Source organism: Elephas maximus, chromosome 14, assembly GCF_024166365.1.
Source record: "Elephas maximus indicus isolate mEleMax1 chromosome 14, mEleMax1 primary haplotype, whole genome shotgun sequence".
Taxonomy (NCBI): Eukaryota; Metazoa; Chordata; class Mammalia; order Proboscidea; family Elephantidae; genus Elephas; species Elephas maximus.
In genome coordinates, this window is record NC_064832.1 from 29,539,748 (window position 1) to 29,566,019 (window position 26,272).

Genomic DNA, 26,272 nt, shown 5'->3' on the forward strand with positions numbered 1-26,272 from the left:
TCCTTTTCCAACCATGCTGATTGCTGTGTGTGTATACAGGGCCATTTCTAGAAGGCTCCCAGCCTGGGCAACCTCTGTGGATAACTTGACGAGGTAGCGCAGTCTGCATCTTTATAAGCCTGTTGGTATACTGTTAGAGGGAGAAATTTCAAAACCAAATTTTAATTATCTTCAGAATAAAGAGCAGTGTCCCACAAAAACCCAACCTACATGAAGGGTACTGGGCTGTTCCTCCAGTTGCTCTACCAAAGGAATGGGCCTGTACATATTCACAAATAAATGCTACTGTAAGTGACAAGATATTTACTAGTCATACTCATTTTTTAATCACGCATCAAAATGGGTATATATATTTATACTTATTTACATATGCTAATGGTACTTTTTAACTACATAAAGCATCTAATATCCTCAGCTACTGAGCAAGTAATAGGCCCCAAACTTTCAAAAGCTGCAAAAGGAAATCTAGCCGTGAGTTCTGCTCTGGAGGTAAGAGTACTCAATTAAGCCAAGATGACTAGCTATTTTCTCGCTGCAAATCAGTGGTTGTTAACAGGGGTGGTATTCCTTTCTAGGAGAAGTTTTGTGGGAGGTGTTTTTGACTATCACAATAATGGGGTAACTGGTGATTAGGGGTGGGGACTGGGGATGCTAACAGCCCTGCAACGTGTAGGACCATGAGTACAACGAAGAACTGTTCCCTTCCTCCAGTGCTTTTCAATATTCCACTGGATATTCATGTAGGTAAAATATCTATTTTTTTTTTAATTATCAGAGCCTAGAACCTACGGGGCAGTTCTACTCTGTCCTATAGGGTCACTATGAGTCGGAATCTACTTGACAGCAGTAGGCTTTTTTTTTAATGTGCTATTTCAGAGAGTCAAGCCACCAATGACAATATGTCTTTGGTATTCAAATTACCAATTCTATGTGTGATGTCTGTTCAGGTCATTATGCCTTGTGTAGCTGGGCACAGATATTTATGTGTTAAAATACATAACGTTTTATTAAAAAGAATTTTACTTCTTTATATTTCAGTTAAGGCATCATATTACCTTAAGAAAACAAACTATGAGTGTAGTTATTAAGAATTGCATTTTAGGATGAAATTCAGCATAGTAAAGTTGTCACTACAAATTATTAAAAAAAAGGTGATGGGGGTGCTTGAGAATCACTGTAGCAAATCTCAATATAATCACAATGTATGATATAATAAGGACTGCTAAGTATAAATCAATCTTTTCTACTATATTTATATATATACATTATGAAAAACCAGTAAGAGTGTTATTTAACAATATAAGAAACAACTGCGTATTTAATGCATGTGAGGAGCAACAGCAAGTTAGTTAGCTTAACTAACTTAAGTTAGCTCTTTTTGTCTCCGAAAACAATCAAAATTTAATAGTATAAAAAAGAAGGAAATAAATGCCCAGTTGGAAATACTCTACCGAATTTTCTTACCTTCCATTGCAAAGTGAGTGAATTTTTGGTCCGATTGGCTATCCTTGGTGGATTAGGTGTATCAGGTTCACAGCTCAAGGTGGTAAAGCTTTCAGCTTCTGAAGGAGTTCCTTTTATAGAATTATATTCTGCCTGGACTCTACGGTGATAAAATAAATAGTTTTACCCTGCAGAACCCTATGTTCAACATCATCATCCTTAGGTACTTATAGGTACTCTCTCTAAACGTCCTATCTAGAATATATGAGTATTAGAAATAGAGCGCAGTCCCCCAAAAAGTAAAAATAGGACAGATCAGCGCTTTCATAGTTTTTTGACTGCAACTCAGAGTAAGAAATACATTTAAACTGTGGCATAATTGTGTCTATGCATGTGTGTGTGTGTGTGTATATATATATATATGAAACAAAAATTTCCTGAAACAATACCCTTAACTAGGTGTAATATATGGATACTTTCTTTTCTATTTGACTCCATTTCACTTTCTAAAAAATGCCCAAAAATCCAAAGTTAATTTCAGGATTCACTAATGGTGCAATCTGGAGTTTGAAAAACACTAGTTTGGACAATACTGAGTTCATCCACAGAAAGAATACTTGAAGAATTAATTTAATAGTTTAATGGTAGTAATTCCAACCACAAATACTCCCTTTAAAAATGGAGATGATTAATGAAATGTCTTATATTGGGCCCCAGCTGGGGATGCCACAGTTTATTAAACTTCAGTAAATTATACTAGAAGAGAAATGGCACAGAGTAAAACAGTATCCAAAGTCACTCCAATTAAACGTTTAAAATTCTGAGCATTTCAACATCTCTTTCCAAAACAGGATGCAGTACGTGAGTACAAACCAAATATTATTTAAGATTCTGTTACGTACAAATTTCAAAAGCTTGGACAAGTTCCCAGTGGTAAATTAGGTATTGCAAACATACTACACAGATTAGTCCTACAAAGTGATTAACTCTCCACTATAATATGTGAGTTAAATTTTTTTTTTTTTTTAGGGAAAATGTTGATAAAATTATACCAACAGAAAAATCAAAGTCTATAAAGTCTACGTTTTTAATCTAAAATTAGTACTTAAATTATATTTATATTTTTAGGAAATCATTATTTTTAAAAAAGCTTATGCTATATCGTATAAAATCAACAAGTAGAATCTCCTTACTTTGCATAGTAATCTGTAGCTGGCTTGAGATCATTTACAGTGATACTTGTTTCTTCTCCACTGGGAAAGGAAAGAGGGGAGCAATTCATTGTCGATAAAAAAAGCATTTGCAGAGAAGTGTACTGGGTTATCAGTGTGAAATATATAATTTATGAATTATATATAATTGATATATATATATAATTTATGAAATTATATTGCTCTTTACCAACTGTAACCTTATTCAGATTCCACTAATATGGAATTTGTGCAATTAGGACATACGCTGAACTTAAGTACAAACCAGCATACCATGTTAAAAAAAAAAAGGCACGCTAAGCAAAGCAACTGGGTAAGCCAGACCTTTTTTTTTTTTTTGGAATGGATTTGGGGAAGATACTTAGCTTACTGAAGAAATGGGACTGTTTCCAATTATTAAAAAATCTATTTTGCAAATGGCTAAAAAGCTAAATAAAACAACTACTGAAAATGAAACTACCAAAATTTTACATGTGATCTGCCACTATTTCATTTTATTAGAATATAACACTAAATCTTATTTAGAATGTTACAGTCTAGTGAGTAGATAAGTAAAAAAGTGAATTTAAAGGAAAGCATTTCCCGTGGACACTACTGGTTTTCAAATACAACAGTACATCTTTTTAAAACAATCAGATACAATATGATACAATTATTTGAGTCTGTAGCCACAAGCCTGTCTGTTCTCTATTATTATTTTTTTCATGTTGTAAGTATATATATTCTTTTTAGCTCTACTCCCTATTCTATTTCCTTTGATCAAGTCTCTCTCCTCTCTACGTTATGGACTTCTTCTTTTTGCCCCTCTTGCCCCCAGCTATTCCGTTTCTCAAATCACAGAAAAGATGAGAAAACAAACATGTCCCATTGATGGAAGTACACTTTAACGAACTGGGCAGCTGCAGAGCATCCTCAGGGGCCTTAACTGGCGCAGGGTAAATGAGGTGCCTAATGTTCCTCTGTGTCCTCTGGTCAGGCTGCAAATGGAGATAAATTCTTCCTCTTAGCAAGCAGCCATATCTAAGTAGAAATGGCCGTTAACACAAAAAAAAATTTTTATGTTTATGTTCCTTCATCTCATATTTACCCCTTTAAAAAAACAAAACTAAACTAAACCGTTGCTGTAGAGTCGATTCCGGCTCATAGCGACCCTATAGGACAGAGCAGAACTGCTCCATAGAGTTTCCAAGGAGCGCCCGGTGGATGTGAACTGCCAACCTTTTGGTTAGTAGCCATTGCTCTTAACCAGTACACTACCAGCGTTTCCATTTACTTCTTAGGTAGGTTTATTTGTCTTTAGAGAGAGACGGAAGCAAGAAGATTTCATAACCTTATATTACTAGATGATAGGCATACCAAGGCAGTTTCACTTTCATTTCTTCCCCATATCAGATATTTTTTTAAAAAATGATACCAAGAAGGCTGTGTATCCATTGCTCATTGTTAATGATGATGACTCAATTGGTTAACCACCTCCCTCATGATCTTCCTGGTGCTTAAAGTATAACTAATAATTGCCTTTTACCCTTTATTTTTTCACAATAAGCAACTTCTATATATAAGGACAAAAAAATTATTTATTTTATAACTGTCAATCATAAATGCCACAATTTTAGCCACTCACTCTTCTCAAGACTACTTGACATGCAATCTATTTTGAACAAAGGAAAAAAATATGCTTATTAACATATCAACATAAAATGAGGAACACTGGTATTAAATTCATTTATAATAGGACATGCACGTGTACATGTAAGAATTAAAATCCAAGTCCTTATAGGAGCAATATCATACTTCATAAGGTCACAATAAGGAGTTCTCCACTTCTGCTCCTGGGTTCCATATATCACAATTTATAATCTGAGAATATGTCAGTACTGGAACATCGACCAGGGAGCCCACTGAACTGCTAAAAGCTGAATGTGCCCAATGAAAATGACTGTTTCAAGCCAGTGTTATCAGAAATGTGCACCAGCCTGCATCTGGACTATATACATTAAAATCACTATCATTGGTCAACTTAAAGATTCAAAATAAAAGCAAGAGGGAGGGAAAAATAGAACAAAATTAGTATTAAGCTCTTTGTAAGCCATTAGCTTATACAATGGGAGGGAGCAAAACAAGACAAATACTCACACATATACACTCTTGTATTTGCCATCTTTTCCAGTACTCGAAACCAGAACTGCATAACCACAGAGCTCTGGTCCAGTAGTAGTCTCGTCTGTTTCACCATTAATGAAGTTGGAAGGAGGTGACCAGGTGAGTACTACTGCTCTTGCCTGGATGTCTGAGGCCTGCAAAAACATAATATTTAAAAGTTTTGAACAACTATAATGTGCACAATAAGCAGTGAAATGTCTAATGAGGATTCAAGATTAAATAAAATATACCTTCATATAGTTACTTACAATGGCTCACAAACAGAAACCTGCCCATTTATAGACAGGAAATAATATGTTGTGAAAGGATGGATGAGTTCATCAGAAGTCTGAAGACCATTTTGGGCCATTCAAAATTATTAAAGCAAACACCATAAACAGTCAAAAGACGAAATGGGAAGAGGAAAAAAAGAAAAAAACACTCATATTTGAAAGCATTAATTTTTTTCAATTTCAGAACTGTCTTACAATAATGGATAACACTATGAAGAATGGGAATTCCAGAACACTTAATTGTGCTCATGAGGAAACCAAGAGGCAGTCATTTGAATGGAACAAGGGAATATGGTTTAAAAGCAGGAAAAGTATGCGTCAGGTTTGTATCCTTTCACCACACTTTTTTAATCTGTATGCTGAGCAAATGATTTGAGAAGCTGGACTGTATGAGAAGAACACAGCACCAGGATTAGAGCAAGACTCAATAACGACCTGCATTATGCAGATGACACAACCTTGCTTGCTGAAAGGGAAAAGGACTTGAATCACTTGCTGATAACGATTAAAGACGGCAACCTTCGGTATGGATTACACCTCAACATAGAAAACAAAAACCCTCACATCTGGACCACCTAAGCAACATCATGATAAATGGAGAAAAGATTAAAGTTGCCAAGGATTTCATTTTACTTGGATCCACAATCAATGCCCATGGAAGCAGCAGTCCAGAAATCAAATGATGTATTGCATCGAGCAAATTTGCTGCAAAAGACCTCTTCAAAGTGTTAAAAAGCAAAAGTGTTACTTTGAAGTCTAAGGTGCACCTGACCCAAGCCTTGATATTTTCAATTGCCTCATATGCAAGCGAAAGCTGGACAATGAATAAGGAAGACTGAAGAAGAAGAACTGATACCTTTGAGTTACGGTGTTGGTGAGGAATACTGAATATACCACAGACTGCCAAAAGAGTGAACAAATGTGTCTTGGGAGAAGTACTGCCAGAATGCTCCTTAGAAGCAAGGGTGGAAAGATTTTTCTCATGTACTTTGGACCTGTTATCAGGGGGGAGCAGTCCCTGGAGAAGGACATCGTGCTTGGTAATGTAGAGGGTCAGTGAAAAAGAAGACGACCCTCAACAAGATGGATTGACACTGTGGCTGCAACAATGGGCTCAAACATAGTAACAACTGTGAGGATGGCACAGAATCAGGCAGTGTTTCAATCTGTTGTACACAGGATCGCTATGAGTCAGAACCAACATGATGGGGCATAACAACAACTTATAATAGGAAAGACTAAAAAGTCAAGAGGAAAACCATCAAAGAACATGGACGGTCCAACGAAACATAAATATAAATGGACAACAGATGATGTATCACTGCGTTCGTAACTGTTGTTGTTGTTAGTTGCTGTCAAGTTGATGCCGACTCACAGCAATCCTAAGTACAACAGAAGGAAACACCACCTGGTCCTGTGCCATGCATTCATAATTAAATACGTAAATTAAAATTAGATACTACTTCTCATCCAACAGTGTGTGTTCAGGGTTTAGAGAGATGGGCCCTCTCTGAAATGTGGATGGGAGTACAAATTGGTACAATCCTTGTATAGAGCAACCTGGAAACCATTATAAAAATTTAAAATTCATCTCCCCTTTGTTTTAGCAATTCCACTTCCGGGAATTTTTCTTTTTGGATAATATTCTGTAGATAATCTTGCATAACTGCACAAAGATACTCATTTAAGAATGTTCATTGCAGCACTGTTAATAATGGCAAAACCCTCCTGGAAAACAGGCACTGACTAGTGGTAAAAAAAAAAAAAAAAAAAAACTTAATATATTACAATGTAGCTGTCATAAAAGAATGAGGTCGATACATCTGCACTGACATTTAAAGATGTCCTCAACATACTGGTACTATGTAATAGCAGAAAAAGTGAAACTGCAAAGCACTATATATGGCATGTGTTAAAATTAAAATATGCAAAAAAAAGTTTGAAAATGTATTATCTAATAGGGTAATTGCTACCTTTAGATATTGTATGTGTGTGCTGGGATGTGGGAGAGTTGTAAGAGAAAGATCAGAAGGTTTTAATTGTGTTTTATACATTTCTGTACTACTGGGATAGTTTTAAGAGTATGCATTATTTTATAATACAGACTTAATTAAAAAAAGTTCAGTGATTAGATAAAGTTTAAAGTACAGATTGGTAAGATATCAGATTATATTTAGGCATTTAAGTTCGTTTCAACATGATTTACATTTAACTTTTGACTATCTTAGTGTTTCTAAACATAAAACAATACACACTCACAAATCACTGGGATAAAGATCACCCCTCTCTTAAATTAGGCAAAATAAGCCATCTCTACACAAATATAACTTTCTCTCCTTCTCAACTACTGCCGTTTTTACTCTGGTTCTGTTTTAAAAAAAAAAAAAAAAAGTTTTTTTTTTTGTTAAGTCACAGGAAACAGTATTTTCCTGACTTATTGTAATGCCATTATTTTTACAGAAGTAACATGTGCCTTCTATGTTTCTTTGTGTAAAAATATGGTAATGTCATTAAAAAGTCTTGGTATTTTGTTTCTTGATACAATGGACTTAAGAACGATTCTTTGTATTAACTAGTGTCCATCTGGCTGTTCACCTGTAATCAAGCAGTTTAAAACAAACAAACAAACATTAACATACAGATATGTATACCCTTAAGGGTCTCTTGATTTTATGAGATAACCATAGCTGTGTTAAACTGTGAGGAACAGTAAAGCCAGTTAATAGCATTAACTGGCATCTACTTTATAAAAAATACAGAGCTTATTTAATCAGGCTTTGCAGGTGCTCATCACATCATCCAAAGTGTGTGTGTGCGCGCGCATGCGCGTATGAAAACAAAGCCTGTAAATAGTTAGCTTGGTGATACTGAACTCAATCTTTAGAGTTTCAGTCTTCATCTATAAAATGAGTGGCTGAGTGAGACACTTTATTTACTATAATTATTCTTTACTGTAATTGTGCAAATATAGTAATTTTTTTAAAAAGTTATAATTTGGAATAATTTTAGATTTACAGAAAAAAAAGTTGGGAAGCTAGTACACAGAGTTCCTGTATACTGCTAATCCAGCTACCCCTAATGTTTACATCTTACATAACCATGTACTTTGGTTGAAAGTAAGAAATTAACACTGATAGAATACTGTAGGCTAAAGTACAGATTTCATTCGGAGTTTTTAAATTTTTCCATCAATGTCCCTTTTCTGTTCTAGGATCCAATCCAGGAAACTATGCTGAATTTAGCAAATATAGTTAAAAAAGTCTCAAAACAAATGGCTAATTTCAACTTTTCCAGTTTTTACAGAGAAACTCTTAGCCTCAACCTTTTCTATTAAAAAACATTTTATGACTTGCACATAAATGTTAAGGCACAAAAAGAATAATTAGGTTAACTGTGGAAAACTATGAGAGGTTAATTTTAAATACAATTTAAGGATTTTTGAGAGAGGATATAATTTGATAGAAAAGAGATAAGTGATTACGATAAAACTGACTTATTTTCCTAAGGTTATACTCACAAGCTGATTGTGCAAGGCATGAGTATGTGTGTATTTTAAAAAGTTACACAGTAATTCCAGTCCTATGAGAACCATTGATAAAGGGGGAAAAAGAGATAGAGGATCATTAAAAGAATCATAGGAGGAAGGGAAAAGACGAGTCATGTCTTAAAAGACAAGGGTTACAGAGTTTTCAAATAAGTGATCAACAGTGTCAAATACTACAGAGAGACCAAGACGACTGAACATAATAAAGTCTGAAAAATGCCTAAAGTGCTGTCTTCTGCGACTGGATACACATGAATTATAAACAGTTGTATAGGAGAAAGAGAGCTGGACTCCCAGTTACTGGGAAATTTGTGTGTGAGGACTGAGGTAGTAATTGTGGTTGAGTGGGGATGAGAAGAGTGGCTCTTAGGCATTTACAGTGAAAGAACTGATAAAGCATGGAGTTCAATTTGACCCAAGGAGAGTTAAAGGTAAAGGAGAAATTTAAGATGATATTGATATACGTATGTGATCCAGCGAAATCTGGATGGCTATGCATTTCACTGAAGGAAATATTAAAAGGAAAGAGAACACAGAGGATTCTAATCCAATAATCCAATTCCTTCTTTTTAGAGGAACAATGGAGAAGTGAAAATAGATCAGGAAAGATTAATAATTTGCTTTTCCAGATAAAGTTCTAGTTGCTGGCAGAACATCCAAACTTGGGCATTCTCTAGAAGATTTAGTTCCAAAGGAAAAAGTGAGTTAATAACGGTTGAAAACATAGGTTTGGAAATCATCTGAAATATGTCTCCTGTTTGTAAACTACTTTAGAATTAAAATTTGCTCTTATACCCATCTAATTTTATCCTTACAACTATCCATTAAAGTAGGCAAAACAGGTCTGTCTATCTACATTTTCCCCAAGATTAAGTGGCTTGTCTGAAGACACTCAACTAGTGACTAGGACCCAATCCAGTTCTTTTCCCATCACACAATGCGCCCATCCTGAACTCATTTTTAGGCAGTAGCTGAAAACAAACATGACTGTGTAAAAATATGTATGAGTACTGACAAAGAATAATTGGTAGCAGAAGAAAATAACTATTATATAAAGTGACTGGGTTATGTACAGTCTATTTTAATTTTTGAGACAGATTGTGGCCCTTGTCAAGTAGTGATCAAAAGTATCCTTGCAAAAAAGCCGTCAGGTTAAATGAAATCTAGCTCGGAAGCTACTGTTAAAGAGTTCAAACCATACATGGGGTATGGATTTTGACAAAGGTAGCAGATATGAGAAACTAGAATATCTTTTTTCTAGATTTCTAGAAATATTAAAGTAGAAGAAACGACAATTCTTGTTGCTTGTCTGGGTACGAGGTTTAGGAAGTGAGGGGGTTATTCTAATGCTAACTCAAAGGTTGAGCCTAAGGAAACTTAGAGTCATTTAGTAGTTCTGATAACTATAAAAAGGGAAAGGGAAGGGGTAATGATTCTAAAAGTAAGACATAATAAGTAAAAGGCAAGACATGGTTAATTTTAAGCACTATTAAAGTGAAGATGTTAGTACATTTGATAGAAATGAGACTTGGAACAATTTCAAAGAAGCCCAAAAGATAAAACAAACCCTTCTAATATAATCAATTATCTCAAGCATGCAAGGATTTAAAATGCGGTTACGGTCCATTTTATGGAAGAACCAGATTCAGAAGGTTAAGTGACTAGTCCAAAGCCACTCAACCCATGAGTGCACAGCACAGACTAGAGCTGTTCTCCCTTACACACTGCACTCAAGCTTTTTGTTCCTCTTCTTTTTTTGGCTCCTCAAATGTGCCATAGCAGTGCTTTTCAAGAGCTGGTTACTCTGCTTGGAGTACTGCCTCTACACAATGCCCAACCACTACTTTTCCTTTTAATTTCAGTTAATCATCCCTTCCTTAGAGAAATTTTCCTGATATCCATGTCGAGGTTTAATCTTCCTACTATACATTCTTACAGCACTATAAGTCTTTGTTCTGGCACTTCACCATTATGATTTTACATTTATTGTATGATGCTCAGTTGGTCAGAGACCATGTCTCTTCTTTGCTTTCCATTCTATCTCTAGCTTCCAAGTTTTGCAATCTTTTTTTTTTTTTTTTTAACTCTTCCGGTGGCTACTCAGCGAGGGCTTCCTTGATCTCCCTGTTTAACGTAACTCTCCGCTTCCTCAGTACCTCTCATCAGATCACCCCATTCTGTAAGACCACTTTCATCATAATCACACAATTTTGTTTGTATATTTGTTATTAACTGGCATGTAGTAAGTGCTCAATAAATATTTGACTGAACTAGAATAAACTGAATCAGACTAGATGAATTACCATGCATCTTTTCAAAGAATGATGTAATGACATACGAAGACTGCTAAGGCATAGCACAGTAAGTGAAAAAAGCCAGCCACAGAACAATAGAATACGGTATGACCTCATTTTCATAAAAAGACAAAAGAAAAAAATTTATATGCAGACAGACATGCACACACAAATCAACTGAAACAGAACTGGATCGAAGTCCAAACTGTTAAAAGCGACTAAGCTGGAGAAGTGGGTAAAGGAGATTTATTTTTACTCTACATATTTCTGTACTACTTAAATCTTTTACTGTAAAAGTTCACATATTAATAAGAATATTTAGGATTCAATCTTAATCACTAGCACTTCTGATAGCTTGCTTTCAAAATGGAGTAAAGTTAAACTCTTACATAAAACAAAGAAAAAGACTAACTGAAACAATTACTATGATATTGCGGTGATTTTTCTTCAAATTTTTTCCTACTTTTCCTAAAGTCTTTTCTTTTTAAAGCTGTAATTATGGTGTACGAATACCTTAGTCTCCAGATTTTTTCCCCCTACTTCTGTCAAAAGCATCTTTGCTGCATATTTCTGCAGTTTTCATAACCGTATTTTTAATGGCTATAGCATTTCACCCAATAAAAATACCACAATTTATCTATATATCCCCTTTAGTTGTTTTTACTGTTTGTTAACATTAATGCTGTAACATTTTTGCCTCTGTAGCTTTTTAGTGAGAAATGAAACCTCATAGTTTCACAGAAGTTTAATTTGTATTTATTTTGATTACCAGTGAAGAACTCTTTATGGTTTTAATGGGTTTAAAAAATTCAATTTGTATGAGCTCTTAACATTAATTTTTTGTGATATGTCATCAATATTTTTTCCTAGTAGGATGATTGCCTTTATTAAAGCTATTTTAAGAACATACAAAAATTTTAACATAGCCAATGCTGCTGCCATACTATTTTCTGATTTCTTCTACTACATCTATAGCTTATAAAAAGTTGGGAAATACTAATTTTCTTCTAGTTTATAGTCTGATTTAATTTAACTCTTTCTGCATCTGGAATTGTGCATATTTTATGAGGAAATAATATAAATGGATTAAAAAAAAACTGACAATTATTTGTACCCATATTACTTATTAGACCTTTGCCTGACTCAAAGATTTGCGATGTCATTTACCATATATTAAATTCTTATATAAAAAATGCATTCTTGACTAAATATTCTGCTTTACTGATCAGTGTATTTCACCTTGAGTTAGATTTGTATTGATCTCTTTTTGACTTCCCATTCTTAATATGGAGCCCTGGTGGCACTGTGTTAAAAGTGCTTGGCTTTCTGCTTCCATAAAGATTTATAGCCTTGGAAACCCTATGGACAGTTCTACTCTGTCCTATAGAGTTGCTATCAGTTGGAATCGACTCAACTGGAGAGGGTTTGTTTTTTGTTTGGGTTATTCGTAATAGTTAAGTTTTAAGTAAGGCCTGAATAAAAATATATCAAAATTCTATATGGATATACTGAATAAAAACATCAAGAAAATACACAAGATACTTACCACTGGTTTGACAATGTTGGAAAGAAGTGCTTCAATTGCTTTAGTTTCTTCGTCTTTTTCTTAAAAAAAAAAAAAAAAAAAAATCAGTATCAAAAAAATGAGCTTAAATGCAACTCCCCCACCCCAATATGTCTTCTGAACTAGGTTGGTATTTATTTTCTAGTTTTTGTTCCTAAGTTCATACATACGTAGCAGTTTGTGGCTCTTCAGCACTTTTCTGCTTTAGTGTCAATTTCCATTTTAACTAGTATTACTAATTATAACTCCACTACATATATCTAAATCAGTCAGTAAGCTAATGATTCTTATTCTTACAGAAAAGTGTATTTTTATTCATAATTGTAAAAAAAAATTCTCTCTTTGGAAAGTTCTCATTTGCCAATCTTAAGCCTCTAAATGGTTAAGTCAACTGAGTATTTGTTTCATGACCTGTCTTAATTGTGGTTTCCCAAAATGGCAGAATTGGCGTGGCCATAATTGATGGCCTCTTACGATATACCTGAAACTTCAGCTTAATTCTTCTGAAACATTAGTGCTGCCAAGGATAATCAGAAAGTCTCAAAAATATGGAAAAACAATTTTGTAAATGTTGCTAATACACAAGCTACAAGGCTGTAAAAGCATTATTTAAAATTTGTTGGTGGGGAATAGAAATTTTAAGGAAATTGAAGGTGAGAAGACTTAGGATGGCCTACATTTTGATATTTTCCTCGAAATATGTAAGCATTCTTAGTTCCTAGTCACATATTAATTAGCTGCACTCTTTGATAATTCAATAGAAGTATGAATTAGAATACCAATTTAGGTACGTATACTCAAGGACAGAGAGTTATGGTTACTGGTCTTTGTGAAATAGTATATTAATATGCTTCATAGTCATTTTTGGTGAAACTGTTTTAAAACAGCTGTAATAAAACTTACAGCCTTTTTAAAAAAATGGGTATCAAAATCACTTCCTAAAATCACTGTAATACAGTATTTACTGAATTTACTGAATGTGCTACCTGATACTCTAGACTCTAAAATCAAAAGTAAATGTGATATGGTATTTAAATTGAAGTTAAATGCTCAGAAGTTAAAACAGATATAGCCAGTATTAAAAAAAATCCAACAGTATATATATAGAAACTACAGAAAATAAGCAGTAGTAAGAGGCTTAACATCACCAGTAAGTATCTTGGTACTTATTCCACACTGAAGTGTATATGGAAGACATATTGGTAAACCAGCTTATATTTACATAGAATGATGGAACTAATAGCTGCAAAGAGTAGTACTCCAGAGTTCATACGGTGGAAGTCACAGTTAGGGGAAAGATTGATCCAAAGGAAACAAGGACTGAGTTCTTTAAGACATAAGAACTTCTGAAAGAACGGTGAACACTCTATCCTATCTACAGAGTATATAGTTAGATTGGTGAATGACACAATTAGTTGCTATGAGAATCTTTATACATAAAGAAATTGGGAGAAATAAAAAGAATTTTGATAAAAACCACTGTAACGTTATAAAAGGCCTGGAAGAAAAGGAATTTGATTCAGTCTCACCTGAGCTTTCCTATGAGATGAATTTCTTTTGGTCAGTAAAATTTATTATACAGGTGAAGTTACTAATTGAGGTTTCCCAAATAGATAAAATGAAGTTCTCTATTAACAATTTAGGTTCCCAAATTTTTTCTCACATTCTGGAAGTGTTAAGCTATTAATCTACAGTTTATCTGAAGAAATGATTGAACGTATATCTAGCAGGTTAAATGATGAAAAAGGGAGTGACTAAGGAAAAGCAAAAATAACTAGGCATTTTAAATAGCTACCTTCTATTTCTGTATCAACTTGTACACTGCCCTTCCCTCTCCCTGATTTGCTCTTTGCTGATCCGGTGTTTACGCCACTAGCATTCTGCCCTTTTGTAAGTCCATTATGCTCATTTGTGGGAGAAGGGCATGTCTGAGGTGATGATGGTGGACTGCTGATTTTATCCTTCTGTGTTCCTTGGCGGTCCTTTAGTTTTTTCTGCAAACGTTCATATGTTTTACTAGATCTTTCATCTCTAAAGTTAGACCTTCCATGTGTAGAGTGCGCATCTAGAAAGAAACAAACATTGTTACAAAGCTCACTTTTTGTAAATATGTGTATGGTATGAGAAAAGAACAGCATATAAATCTATTATTACATTATATAAGATTCATTACAAAATATTTCAAGAGAATAAATTTGTAAAACAGAGGTTTTTGTCTCCCTACCAACTGATAGACCAAGCTTTGTTCTAGATTATAGAGACATTTTCCCCCATCTTTTCCTAACTATTAATCTCCATACAAACAGCTTGGTGGTATGCTATGATTACCGCAGGTGGAGAACAAGATCTGGACTGACTTGTGTAGTTTTCTTTTATTCTTTTGTAGCCTTAACTTTTGATATCTCCTTAAACATCAAATATATGAAATAGGCAAAAAGAGAAACCGTCATCTGCCTAGATTCCGACTCAAAAAAGAAATCACTCAAAAATAAAATTTTAGAAGTTAGCAAGAAAAAAAAGTGCGACTGTTTGCTAATAACAGAATCTAGGTACAAAACATTACATCTTAGATATAAACTCAAGGCTGTGATTTAGAAGAACGTCCTCATTCTAATAAAAGTCACATAGCAATATGATAAAATCAGTAGCTCCCTGGAATTTATTTTTTACTTTAAACTTAATATCTATAATGAGAAAAAAAAATTTTTAAAGCCCCAAAATTCTTATAAGAGAAAACAGCTTTAGTTTATCAGCACTTTACGCAACTAGTATAATACTCTTGAAATGAGTATTATAAACGCATGTAAAAGTAACATAAGAGTAAAAAAACAGGAACTCATACCCACATGAAAAAGACAAAACTTAGAACCCACCTCACACCATATGGAGCCCCGGTGGTACAGCAGTTAAGAGCTCAGACTGCTACCCAAAAGGTTGGCAGTTTGAATCTAGCCGGCTGCTCCTTGGAAATCCCATGGGACAGTTCTACTCTCTCCTATAAGGGTGCTATGAGTCCAAATTCACTGGACGGCAATGGGTTTGGTTTTGTTTTTTTCACACCATATAAAAAATTAACTCAAAAATGGATCAAGGGCCTACATGTAAGAGCTAAAACTGTAAAACTCTGAGAAGGATACATAGGTGTAAATGTGCATGACCCTGAATTAGGCAATGGTTTCTTAGGTATGACACCAAAAGCACAGGCAAGAGCAGGGGGAAAAAAAAAAAAGGCCTTGATGAAAATTTAAAACTTTTGTGGTAAGTGCTGGGCTTGTTTTGGTCTTCTTTTTCTTGCTCCATAAGCTGAAAAGTTAGGTTATTAACTTGAGATCCCTGGTTTATAACTTTTTTAGTATAATACGGCTCCGTCTTTCATCACTGACTGGGTGGCTAGTTTGTGGATTTGTGCCCTTTCCTTTACAGCACTGTGAATCATATTCACATGTTCTGACTAATGCACATTCCTCTGGATAACACTGGGTTTTAACAATACAAAATAGCAATAATGTAACATCTAGTTTTTTCTTATGATTTTCTCACATTTTTTAAAACTATGTCATAATTAGCAATAAAAAGGGAAGTATGAGACAGATTTGTAGTATAAATTCTTACTACTCATGAGTGATCCTTGGACCACTGCATGAACATCACCTGGGAACTTATTAGAAATACAGCCTCTCAAGCCCCACCCAGATCTACTGAATCAGTCTGCATTTACAAAGATCCGCAGCTCATCTGTATGCAGATTAAAGTCTGAGAAATATCAGGACCAGCTGCCTTCAGGGTGTAACTGTACTCCAAAGGGTTTTCAATGGCTATTTTTCAGAGGTAGGTTGTGCCAGGCCTTTCTTCCAAGGAACCTCTGAGTGAACTCGAACCTCTAACCTTTCAGTTAGCAGCTGAGCACATTAACCTTTTGTGCCAGCCAGGGTCTCCTTGAGAATTACAGGTATAGATAATACCAAAAATTCTTGTGGGAAGTACCAGGTCTTTATTTACTATAGATTTTATCTGAACTGAGGTTCTTGGGAGGTGATGTGCTGGGTAACTGATCCGTCAGTAAGGTAGTGATATTTTTATCCATTAAAAAAACTTAAGGTCGAAAATACTATTTAAACCCCTTACAGAAAAAGGTATTTATGATAGAAAAAAAGTCTGTGAAAACATACATAAAATGTTACTAGTAGGTACTCTGAGTGGTATGTTTATGCAAAGTTTTTGCTTTATTTTACTTTAAAATTTTACCAGAATAAAGATGTGTTATTTACACAATGGAAATAAGTTTGAAAATATATATGAATTCCAATACTTACAGGCTATTACATAAATTGAATCTTGTATTTAGAGTTACTAATTCTACAAATTTACTGAAGTATTTATTATGTGACAGACACTGTGCCAGGTGGAAGGGAAATGGTGATGAATAAAACAGATTCAGTTCTTTAAGAGTTTATAGTGAAATAAAGGAGAAAGACATACAAAAAAAAAACACAAAAAACAAAAAAAAAACCAAACTGCATTAAGTTCTATATAAGAAACAAACAGGTTTCAGTGTTTGAGAATGATAAGGCTGGGTCCGGAAAGGTCTCTTTGAAAACTGAAATAAAAGGGGAAGAACACTCTGGGCAGAGAGAACACCACCTGCTGAGGTCCTGAGGCAAGAAAGAGCTTGGAGGTTTTCAAAAGCTGAAGGGGTAAGTAGGGGCTTGGGCGTGGGACAAGGCAGTCAGGGGCCACAAGCCACAAGGCCTGGTGTCTACAGCAATGGTTTACAACCAGGGCCAATTTTGCCACGAGGGATCATTTGGCAATGTCTGGAGACACATTTGGTTGTCAAGACCAGGGAAGAGGGGTGTCTTTCACAAAAAAGAATTATCTATACCAAAATGTTAACAGCGCCGCAGTTGAGAAACCCAAGCCTAGTGGAAAGGTTTGAGATTTTACTTTAAATGCGATGAGAAGTCACTGAAATTTTTTAAGTAGGAGAATGATCTGATTTATGTTTTAAAATGATTACTCTGGCTAGAATAGAATCAGAAAACCAAATGGAAGGCTGCTGTTGCAGCTATCCTGGCAAGAGCTGATGGTAGGCTAGACTTGAGTAGCAGTGGAGAAGAGAAGTAGATAAATTTGGAAAACTCTTGAAAATAAAATTGGTACCAATTAATGTGGGGGCTGAAGGAAGAGAAATCAAATTTGACTACTGGGTTGTTGCTTGAGCAAGTCGAGTGGATAATGGTACCGTTTGCTGAGATGAAGACGACAAGAGAAAAGCAGGTTCTGGGGGTCCAAAATTGAGCTTTATGTTTAGAAACGCTATGACTGAGATGCACGAGGCATGCAAGTGGAGTCATCAAGAAGGCAGAAATATAAGTCTGGGCTCAGAGGAGAGGTTTGGGTGAAGACAGAAATTTCAGAGCTGTTAGTACATATGTGGTGTTAAAGCCACTTGGAATATAACAATCTCGACTGTTCCAAGGTAGTCTTTTCTTCCCAGGGGTTATGTCATGCTGTTTTTAAAATTCCTCACAGACTCTAGCAAATTTGTGTAATGGTATCATAGCCATCAGGATTTAAGAAAGACATGATTTTACATAAATGAGATCATACAATATTTGTTTTTGTGTGTGTGTGTGTGGCCCATTAGTCCTTTGGACTAATCTTTCCCTTTTATCTTCGGTTTTCTTCATTCTTCCATGCTCCCGAAGAAGTGAGACCAGTGCAGTATCCTAGATGGCAGATCACCAGCTTTTTTTTTTCTTTGTATATTTTTATTGTGCTTAAGTGAAAGTTTACAAATAAAGTCAGTCTCTCATACAAAACCTTATATACACCTTGCTATATACTCCTAGCTGCTCTCCCCCTAATGGGACAGCAAATTCCTTCTCTCCACCCTGTGTTTCCGTGTCCATTAGGCCAGCTTCTGTCCCCCTCAGCCTTCACATCTCCCCTCCAGCCAGGAGCTGCACACATAGTCTCATAAGATCACAGGCTTTTAAGACCCCAGACACTACTCACCAAAGTAGAGTGCAGAACATTTTCTTTATAAACTTTATGCCAACTGAGGTAGATGTTCCCTGAGACCATGGTCCCCACAGCCTTCAGCCCAGCAGTTCGGTCCCGCAGGGAGTTTGGATGTGTCTATGAAGCTTCCATGACCTTGCCTTGTACGAGCTGTGCTGGCTTCCCCAGTATTGTGTACTGTCATAACCTTCACCAAAGTTACCAATTATCTATATTCTATTTAATGTTTTTCCTTTCCTATCTCTCCCTTCCTCATTACCATCAAAGATTGTTTCTTTTTGTGTGTAAACCTTTTCATGAGTTTTTACAGTAGTGGTCTCATATAATATTCATCATTTCGTGGTTAATTTATTTCACTCAGTATACTGTCTTTAAGCTTCATCCATACTGTAGTTATGTATCGAGACTTCATCTCTCCTACTGGCTGAGTGGTATTCCATTGTACGTATGGACCACATTTAGTTTATCCATTCAGCTGTTGATAACACTAATGTACAGAGACCAAAGTTTATTAACAGTTACCACAGACAGGAGGGAGGTGAAAAAGAAGGATTAACAATGATGGAAAAATTGCACTGATTAAGGGTAGGGTTGCAGAATCAATTATTGTAATTACTGTCAATAAGTTGTACACCTCTAAAAAGTTGAAAGGATGAAAATTGTGTGATAGATAAAATTACGACAATGACAAAAAAAAGAGAGGCTGCTGAGGCTGCTTATGTATAACCAAATACCTCATGTGATTTGGTTCCTTGGTTTGGAGGTTTAGGGTCATGGTTTCATGGGATACTTCAGATAACTGGCCTAATAATGTGGACAGTGCTTCTGTTCTACACTTCTAAGTTCACTGCATAGTGCCTGGGGTCTCAAAAGCTTGCAAGCAGCCATTCAAGGCATAACAATTGGTCTCTTTTCAGCTGGAGCAACAGAAGAAAAAGGAGTCAGGAATAGGAGGAGGATATGGAACGTGTGGTTAATTGTGTCCATGAACAACTGCCTCCTTTGTCATGAGACCAGAAGAACCAGATGGTACCCAGCTACCAATACTAAACATTTTGGTCAAAGATTCCATAGAAGGATCCTGATCAAAAGGGAGAAAACACAGAACAAAATTCAAATTCTCATGGACTCCAGACTTTCTGGAGCTATGGAGGGTGGATGCACCCCTCAAACTACTACCCTGACATAATCTTTAAACCTTAAATCAATAATATCCCCTGAAGTCTTCTTAAAACTGAGCAATAGTTTAACTAGTAAAAAAGGTCTGCCTTGAGCATTACACTCTTTTAAGATCTATTTATACGGGATCAAATTGACAACAGCAACTCGAAGGATTAGACAGAAACCTTAGGGGGCAGTGAGTTTATGTTAATGAGGGAGGAACAACTCAGAAAAGGAGGTGAGAATGGTTGCACAACTCGAAGAATGTCATCAATGTCATCAAACTGTACATGCAGAAACAGTTGAACTGGTTTATGTTTTGCTGTGTATATTCTCAACAACAACAACAAAATAAATTTAAAACTTTTAAAGAAAAAAAAGACAGACATGACTATTCCTGGTTCAAAATTTCCTCAGAGCTGAGATCGCAGGACAGAGAAAAGACCTGATATTTGAATGCCAACTCCGCTAAATATTTTGGAGTGATGTAAGTTACTTCTTCTTTGTGATTTTTTTGCTTATCTGCTTGAAGAGTGATCATGAGGATGAAATACCTAGCAGTGCTTGAACAATAAAAAATAATCATGACATAAATACTGTTGATTCTTTTATATGATGATTAAAAAAAAAAAACAGTTGCCATCAAGATGATTCAAACTCATGGTGATAGTATCTACTGTACAAGCAAAGAACATCCAACTCAATAAAACAGGATTATTTTACGATGTCTTACCCACATCTCCATATACTTGTGAAGATGGATACTGTGGCATATACTGTGTCGCCATGTCTCCAGCTCCAGTCACTGGTGAGTACATATGGCGTGGTGGAGGGGGCATCATGGTTGGGACAGGAATGAAACCGGGCAGAGGAGGGTGTGGAGAACGGTGTAACACAGTGTGACCACCAGGATGAAACTCTGGTGCCTGGGGAACCACAACAACTCTTCGAACACCATTATCTTCAATAACCTACAAAATTAAGATTAAAAATTTCTTTTAAACAGATGTGAGCAGTTTTTTTATAAATATGTTAGATTAGACTAAGAAATTTTATACTATTAAATAAAAAAAATTTAGAGAATCAACATGAAAAGATTTTATTAAATACATTAGAGACATATGAATCAGCACTGAACAACATGAAATAGTTTTTGTTAAACAATGCAATATAAATTTGAAAACACTGAAGAGATTAGCTAAATAGTAAATAAACAAAAAATGAGCAATGACATTAGGTATTTAGCCTATGTGTTAAGTAAATTTAAAAAATTTTAGTGAGGGAGTAAAAATGAAGAGACTCAAAGGAATTTTTGGTTAGGCATAACAAACCAAAATAAATAAATAAGAAAACCCAAACTGTTGCCATAGAACTGATTCCAACTCATAGTGACCCTACAGAACAGAGTAGAACTGCCTCATAGAGTTTCCAAGGAGCAGCTGGTGGATTTCAACTGCCAACTTTTTTGTTAGCAGCCGAATGCTTAACCACTGCATAACAAATAATTTCCTTTTCCATATTGTGGGGGATGTAAATAAAGAACAAGTTGTAGAAAGACCAAATAAAAATGGAAAAAAGCAAAACAAAACTCTGGATTCAGAATGAGAGAGATCGACCATGTGTAAGAGTTTCAGATACAAAATTTTTATGATTATGACCAGGATAATTTTAACAAGTGAACACTATTCTGAGGGAGACAAACACCAAATACTTATTAGCAATAAAAAATAGCAATAGGTTATGAAAAAATATTTATGGTTTTGAGGCTTAGAAATTACAGTTTTCACAGGGGTCACACTGCAGAAACAGATTTTTAAAAATGATTGATTTATTCTCCTTGAACCTCATCTGAGGTGCAAGTATTCAGAATATACATATAAGCCTAAAAGGCTGTAAGGATTTTAATCTCAAAATTAGGAATCCTTAGCTGCTCCACTAAAATATGGCCCTTACTCTTTTAGATGTAAATAATCATTAGGGAGAGATAACAAATATCTAAATAATACCTTTCCTCAGGAAACAGAAAATGATTAAAAAGTAAAGTGCTCATTTAAAGGCAAACTAGCATTTTTAGGAAGAAATTTTACTATGTTTAGGGATAGTAAATTTTATAAATTTTGTATATAAACATATGTACTTGGTAGGTACAGGCATGCTAGAATACAATCAGATAAGCCTAAATTACAATAATTTTTTAAAGAGGAACAGAGTGTTTCAGAAAGAATATAGTTGCTGCTAAAGAGCCTATTAAAGTATCTGCTATACCTTCTGCTGGAGTCCTGGTAGCACAGTGGTTAAGAGCTCAGCTGTTAACCAAAAGCTCAGCACTTCGAATCCACCAGCGGCTCCTTGGGAGCTGTATGGGGCAGTTCTATTCTGTCCTGTAAGGTTGCTATAAGTCGGAATCGACTCAATGGCAATGGGTTTTAGTTTATACCTTCTGCTATAGGTCACCATGCCCTTTCCCCATCAGTGGGAGCACCTGTGAGAGCCCTGGCTGCCTGCTCCTTGCCTCTCCTGCTGAAGAGAGCCAACTCTGCCCTTCCCCAGCCAGACAGCACGCTCTGTAACATATCAAATCGTAAATAAACAAAATAGCACCTTAATGCCTCAGAGACAGCAGACAATATCAAATTGTATAAAGAAACAAGACAAGATGGCTCACCCAAGTGACCAAAATAAAGGGGCAGAAAACCTTTCTTAGGAAGAGATGGTAATGGAGCTGCCTGATAAGGAATTCAGAAGGCTTATATATAGGGTCCTCAAAGAGATCCAGCACAGACAAAACTAAGGAAAGCACAGGCAAAACCCCAGAAGAATAAAATGGCAAATGTTATTGTTGTTAGGTGCCATAGAGGCAGGTCTGACTCACAGTGGCGCTATGCACAACAGAAGAAAACACCGCCTGGTCCTGCGCCATCCTCAGGATCATTACTGTGTTTGAGACCATTGTTGTAGCCACTGTTTCAATCCATGTCATCGACGGTCTTCCTCTTTTTTGCTGACCCTCTACCTTACCAAGCATGATGTCCTTCTCCAGGGACTGGTCCCTCCTGATAACATGTCCAAACTATATTAGACAAAGTCTCACTATCCTTGCTTTCAAGGAGCATTCTGACTGTACTTCTTCCAAGACAGATTTGTTCATTCTTCTGGCAGTCCATTCAGTATTCTTCACCAACAGTATTATTCAAAGGCATCAATTCTTCCGTCTTCCTTATTTACTGTCCAGCTTTCCCATGCATACGAAGTGACTGAAAATATCATCGCTTGGGTCACCTGCACCTTAGTCTTCATGGTGACATCTTTGCTTTTGAACACTTTAAAAAGACCTTTTGCAGTAGATTTGCCCAATGCAATACGTTGTTTGATTTCTCGACTTCTGCTTCCATGGGCGTTGATAGCAGATCCAAGTAAAATGAACTCCTCGACAACTTCAATATTGTCTATCATGATGCTGCTAATTGGTTCAGTTATGAGGACTTTGTTTTCTTTATGTTGAGGTGTAAGCCATACTGAAGGTTGTAGTCTTTGACCTTCATCAGTAAGTGCTTCAAGCCCTCTTCACTTTCAGCAAGCAAGGTTGTGTCATCTGCACAGTGCAGGTTGTTAATGAGTCTTCCTCCAATTCTGATGCCATGTTATTCTACATACAGTCCAGTTTCTCAGATTATCTGTTCAGCACACAGACTGAATAGGTATGGTGAAAGGACACAACGCTGATGTACATCTTTCCTGACTTTAAACCACGTGGTATCCCCTTTTTCTGTTCAAATGACTGTATCCTTCCTGGTCTAGGTACAGGCTCCTCATGAGCATGATTAAGTGTTCTAAAATTCCCATTCTTCACAATGTTATCCATAACGATCCACTGTAATCAACACAGTCGAATGTCTTTGCATAGTCAATAAAACACAAGTAAACGTTTTTTCTGGTGTTCTCTGCTTTCAGCCAAGATCCATCTTACATCAGCAATGATATCCCTCATTCCAAGCCCCCTTCTGATCTGGTGCTTGAACTACTAGTAGTTCCCTACCAATGTACTACTGCAACCATTTTTGAAGTATCTTCAGCAAAATTTTACTTATGTGTGATATTATGATACGGTTTGATAATTTCCAGATTCTGTCAGGTCACCTTTCTGTAGAATGGGCACAAATATAGATTTCTTCCAGACGGTTGGCCAGGTAGCTGTCTTCCAAATTTCTTGGCATAGTGAGTGAGCACTTCTAATGCTGCATTGTTTGTTGAAACACCTCAATTGCTACCCTGTCAATTCCTGGGGCCTTGTTTTTCATCAATGCCTTCCGTGCAGCTTGGACTTCTTCCTTCAGTACCACTGATTCTCAGTCACATGCTACTTCCTGAAATAGCTGAGCGTGGACCAATTCTTTTTGGTACAGGGGCTCTATATTTCTCCTCCATCTTCTTCTGATGCTTCTTGCATTGTTCAATATTTTGCCCATAGAATCCTCAAAACTGCAACTCAAGGCTTGAATTTTTTCTTTAGTTCTTTCAGGTTGAGAAATTCTGAGTGTGTTCTTTCCTTCTGGTTTTATAACTCCAGGTCTTTACACATGTCATGATAATATTTTACTTTGTCTTCTCGAGCTGTCCTTTGAAATTTTCTGTTCAGCTCTTTTACTACACTTTGTTCACCTCAGCTACTCTAAGTTCAAGAGCAAGTTTCACAGTCTCTACTGACATCCACTTTGGTCTTTTCTTTCTTTCCTCTCTTTTTAATGAGCTTTTGCTTTCTTCATGTATGGTGTCCTTGATGTCATCCCACAACTCGTTTCAATGTGTTAATCTGTTCTTCGACTGGTCTCCAAATATACAGGGAAATACTCCAGGTCATATTTTGGTTCTCATGGACTTGTTTTCATATTCTTCAGCTTCAACTTGAACTTGCATATGAGCAACTGATGGTCTGTTTTGCAGGAGGCGCCTGGCCTTGTTCTTACTGAGGATACTGAGCTTTTCCACTGTCTTCTGCCACACACGTAGTTCATTTGATTCCTGTGTTTTCCATCTGCTGAGTTCCACGTGTATAATCACTGATTTTGTTGATGACAAAAGGTATTTGCAATGAAGAAGTCGTTGGTCCTGCAAAATTCTATCATGGGATCTCTGGTGTCTTTTGTATCACCAAGGCCATATTTTCCAACTACAGGTCCTTCTCCTCTGTTTCCAATTCTCACATTCCAATCACCAGTAATTATCAACGCATCTTGATCGAATGTTTGATCAATATCAGACTGCAGAAGTTGGTAAAAAATGTTCAATTTCCTCATCGTTGGCATTACTAGTTTTTGTGTAAATTTGAATAATACTTGTATTAACTGGTCTTCCTTGTAGGCATATTACTATTATCCTACCACTGACAGCACTGTACTTTAGGACAGATCCTGAGATGTTCTTTCTGACAATGAACGCAACACCATTCCTCTTCAAGTTGTCATTCCTGGCATAGTAGACTACATAATTTTCTGATTCGAAATGGCCAATACCAGACCATTTCGGCTCACTAATTCCTAGGATATGGACCTTTATTTGTTCTATTTCAATTTTGGTGACTTTCAATTTTCCTAGATTCATACTTTGTATGTTCCACATTCCGATTATTAATGGATGTTTGTAGTTGTTTCTTTTCATTCTTGAGTAATGCCACATCAGCAAATGAACGCTCTGAATGCTTTACTCCATCCACATCATTAATGCCAAGTCTGTTTTGCTGAGGCATCGCTTCCTGAGTCATATTTTGAGTGTGTTTCAACCTGAGGGGCTCATCTTCCAGCACTGTATCAGACAATGTTTTGCTGCTATTCATAAGGTTTTCACTGGCCAATTTTTTCAAAAGTAGACTGTCAGGTCATTCTTCCTAGTCTGTCTTTGTCTGGAATCTCTGCTGAAACCTGTCCACTATGAGTGGCCCTGCTGGTGTTCAAAATACTGTTGGCACAGCTTCCAGTACCATAGCAAAATGCAAGCCACCACAGTACTACAAACAGGCATATGGTGGACAAATCAAACAGACAAATAGAAATCATACAAAAACAGCAACTAGAAATCCAGAAGATTAACAATAAAATATTAGAAATAAATAACTCAATCAAAGCACACAGAAGTAGAATTGAAACAATGGAAGAAGGAATTAGCAAAACAGGACAAATTCCTTCATACCAGTTTGTCTGAAGAATCAGAAAAAAGAATTTAAAAATGCAGAAAACCTAAGAGTTACATGCGGTGCTATGAAGGGGAATAATTTATACATGACTGGAATCCCAGAAGAAAAGGAGACAGAAGAAAAAAAAAAAAAAAAGCACAGGGAAAATTTTTTGAAGATCTACTGGAAGAAAACTTGAACAATATCATGAAAGATTTCTATCCAAGAAGCTCAATGAACCCCATACAAGATAGACCACAAAAGAAAGTCACCAAGACATGTCATAATCAAACTTTCAAAGTCCAAAGATAGAGAATTCTGAAAACAGCTTGAAAAAAAAAAAAAAAAAAAAAATTACCTATAAAGGGACTCCAAAAAGGCTAAGCTCTGATTTTTTTGGCAGAAGCCATGCAGGAAAGGCAATGGAATG

At 35.9% G+C, this 26,272-nt stretch overlaps 1 protein-coding gene across 4 annotated transcripts in view; it reads right to left on the reverse strand.

Annotated features, from left to right (window-relative positions):
• The window catches only part of FNDC3A (fibronectin type III domain containing 3A), a 240,066-nt gene that overhangs the window by 47,434 nt on the left and 166,360 nt on the right, over window positions 1-26,272 (reverse strand). For all 4 annotated transcript variants that reach the window (XM_049853006.1, XM_049853004.1, XM_049853005.1 and 1 more), the window contains 6 exons: window positions 20,410-20,647; window positions 14,287-14,556; window positions 12,474-12,532; window positions 4,791-4,951; window positions 2,637-2,696; window positions 1,465-1,603 (listed from right to left, as the gene is read on the reverse strand). In XM_049853006.1, coding sequence (XP_049708963.1) covers window positions 1,465-1,603; window positions 2,637-2,696; window positions 4,791-4,951; window positions 12,474-12,532; window positions 14,287-14,556; window positions 20,410-20,647 — 927 coding nt within the window. The remainder of the gene's footprint in view (window positions 1-1,464; window positions 1,604-2,636; window positions 2,697-4,790; window positions 4,952-12,473; window positions 12,533-14,286; window positions 14,557-20,409; window positions 20,648-26,272) is intronic.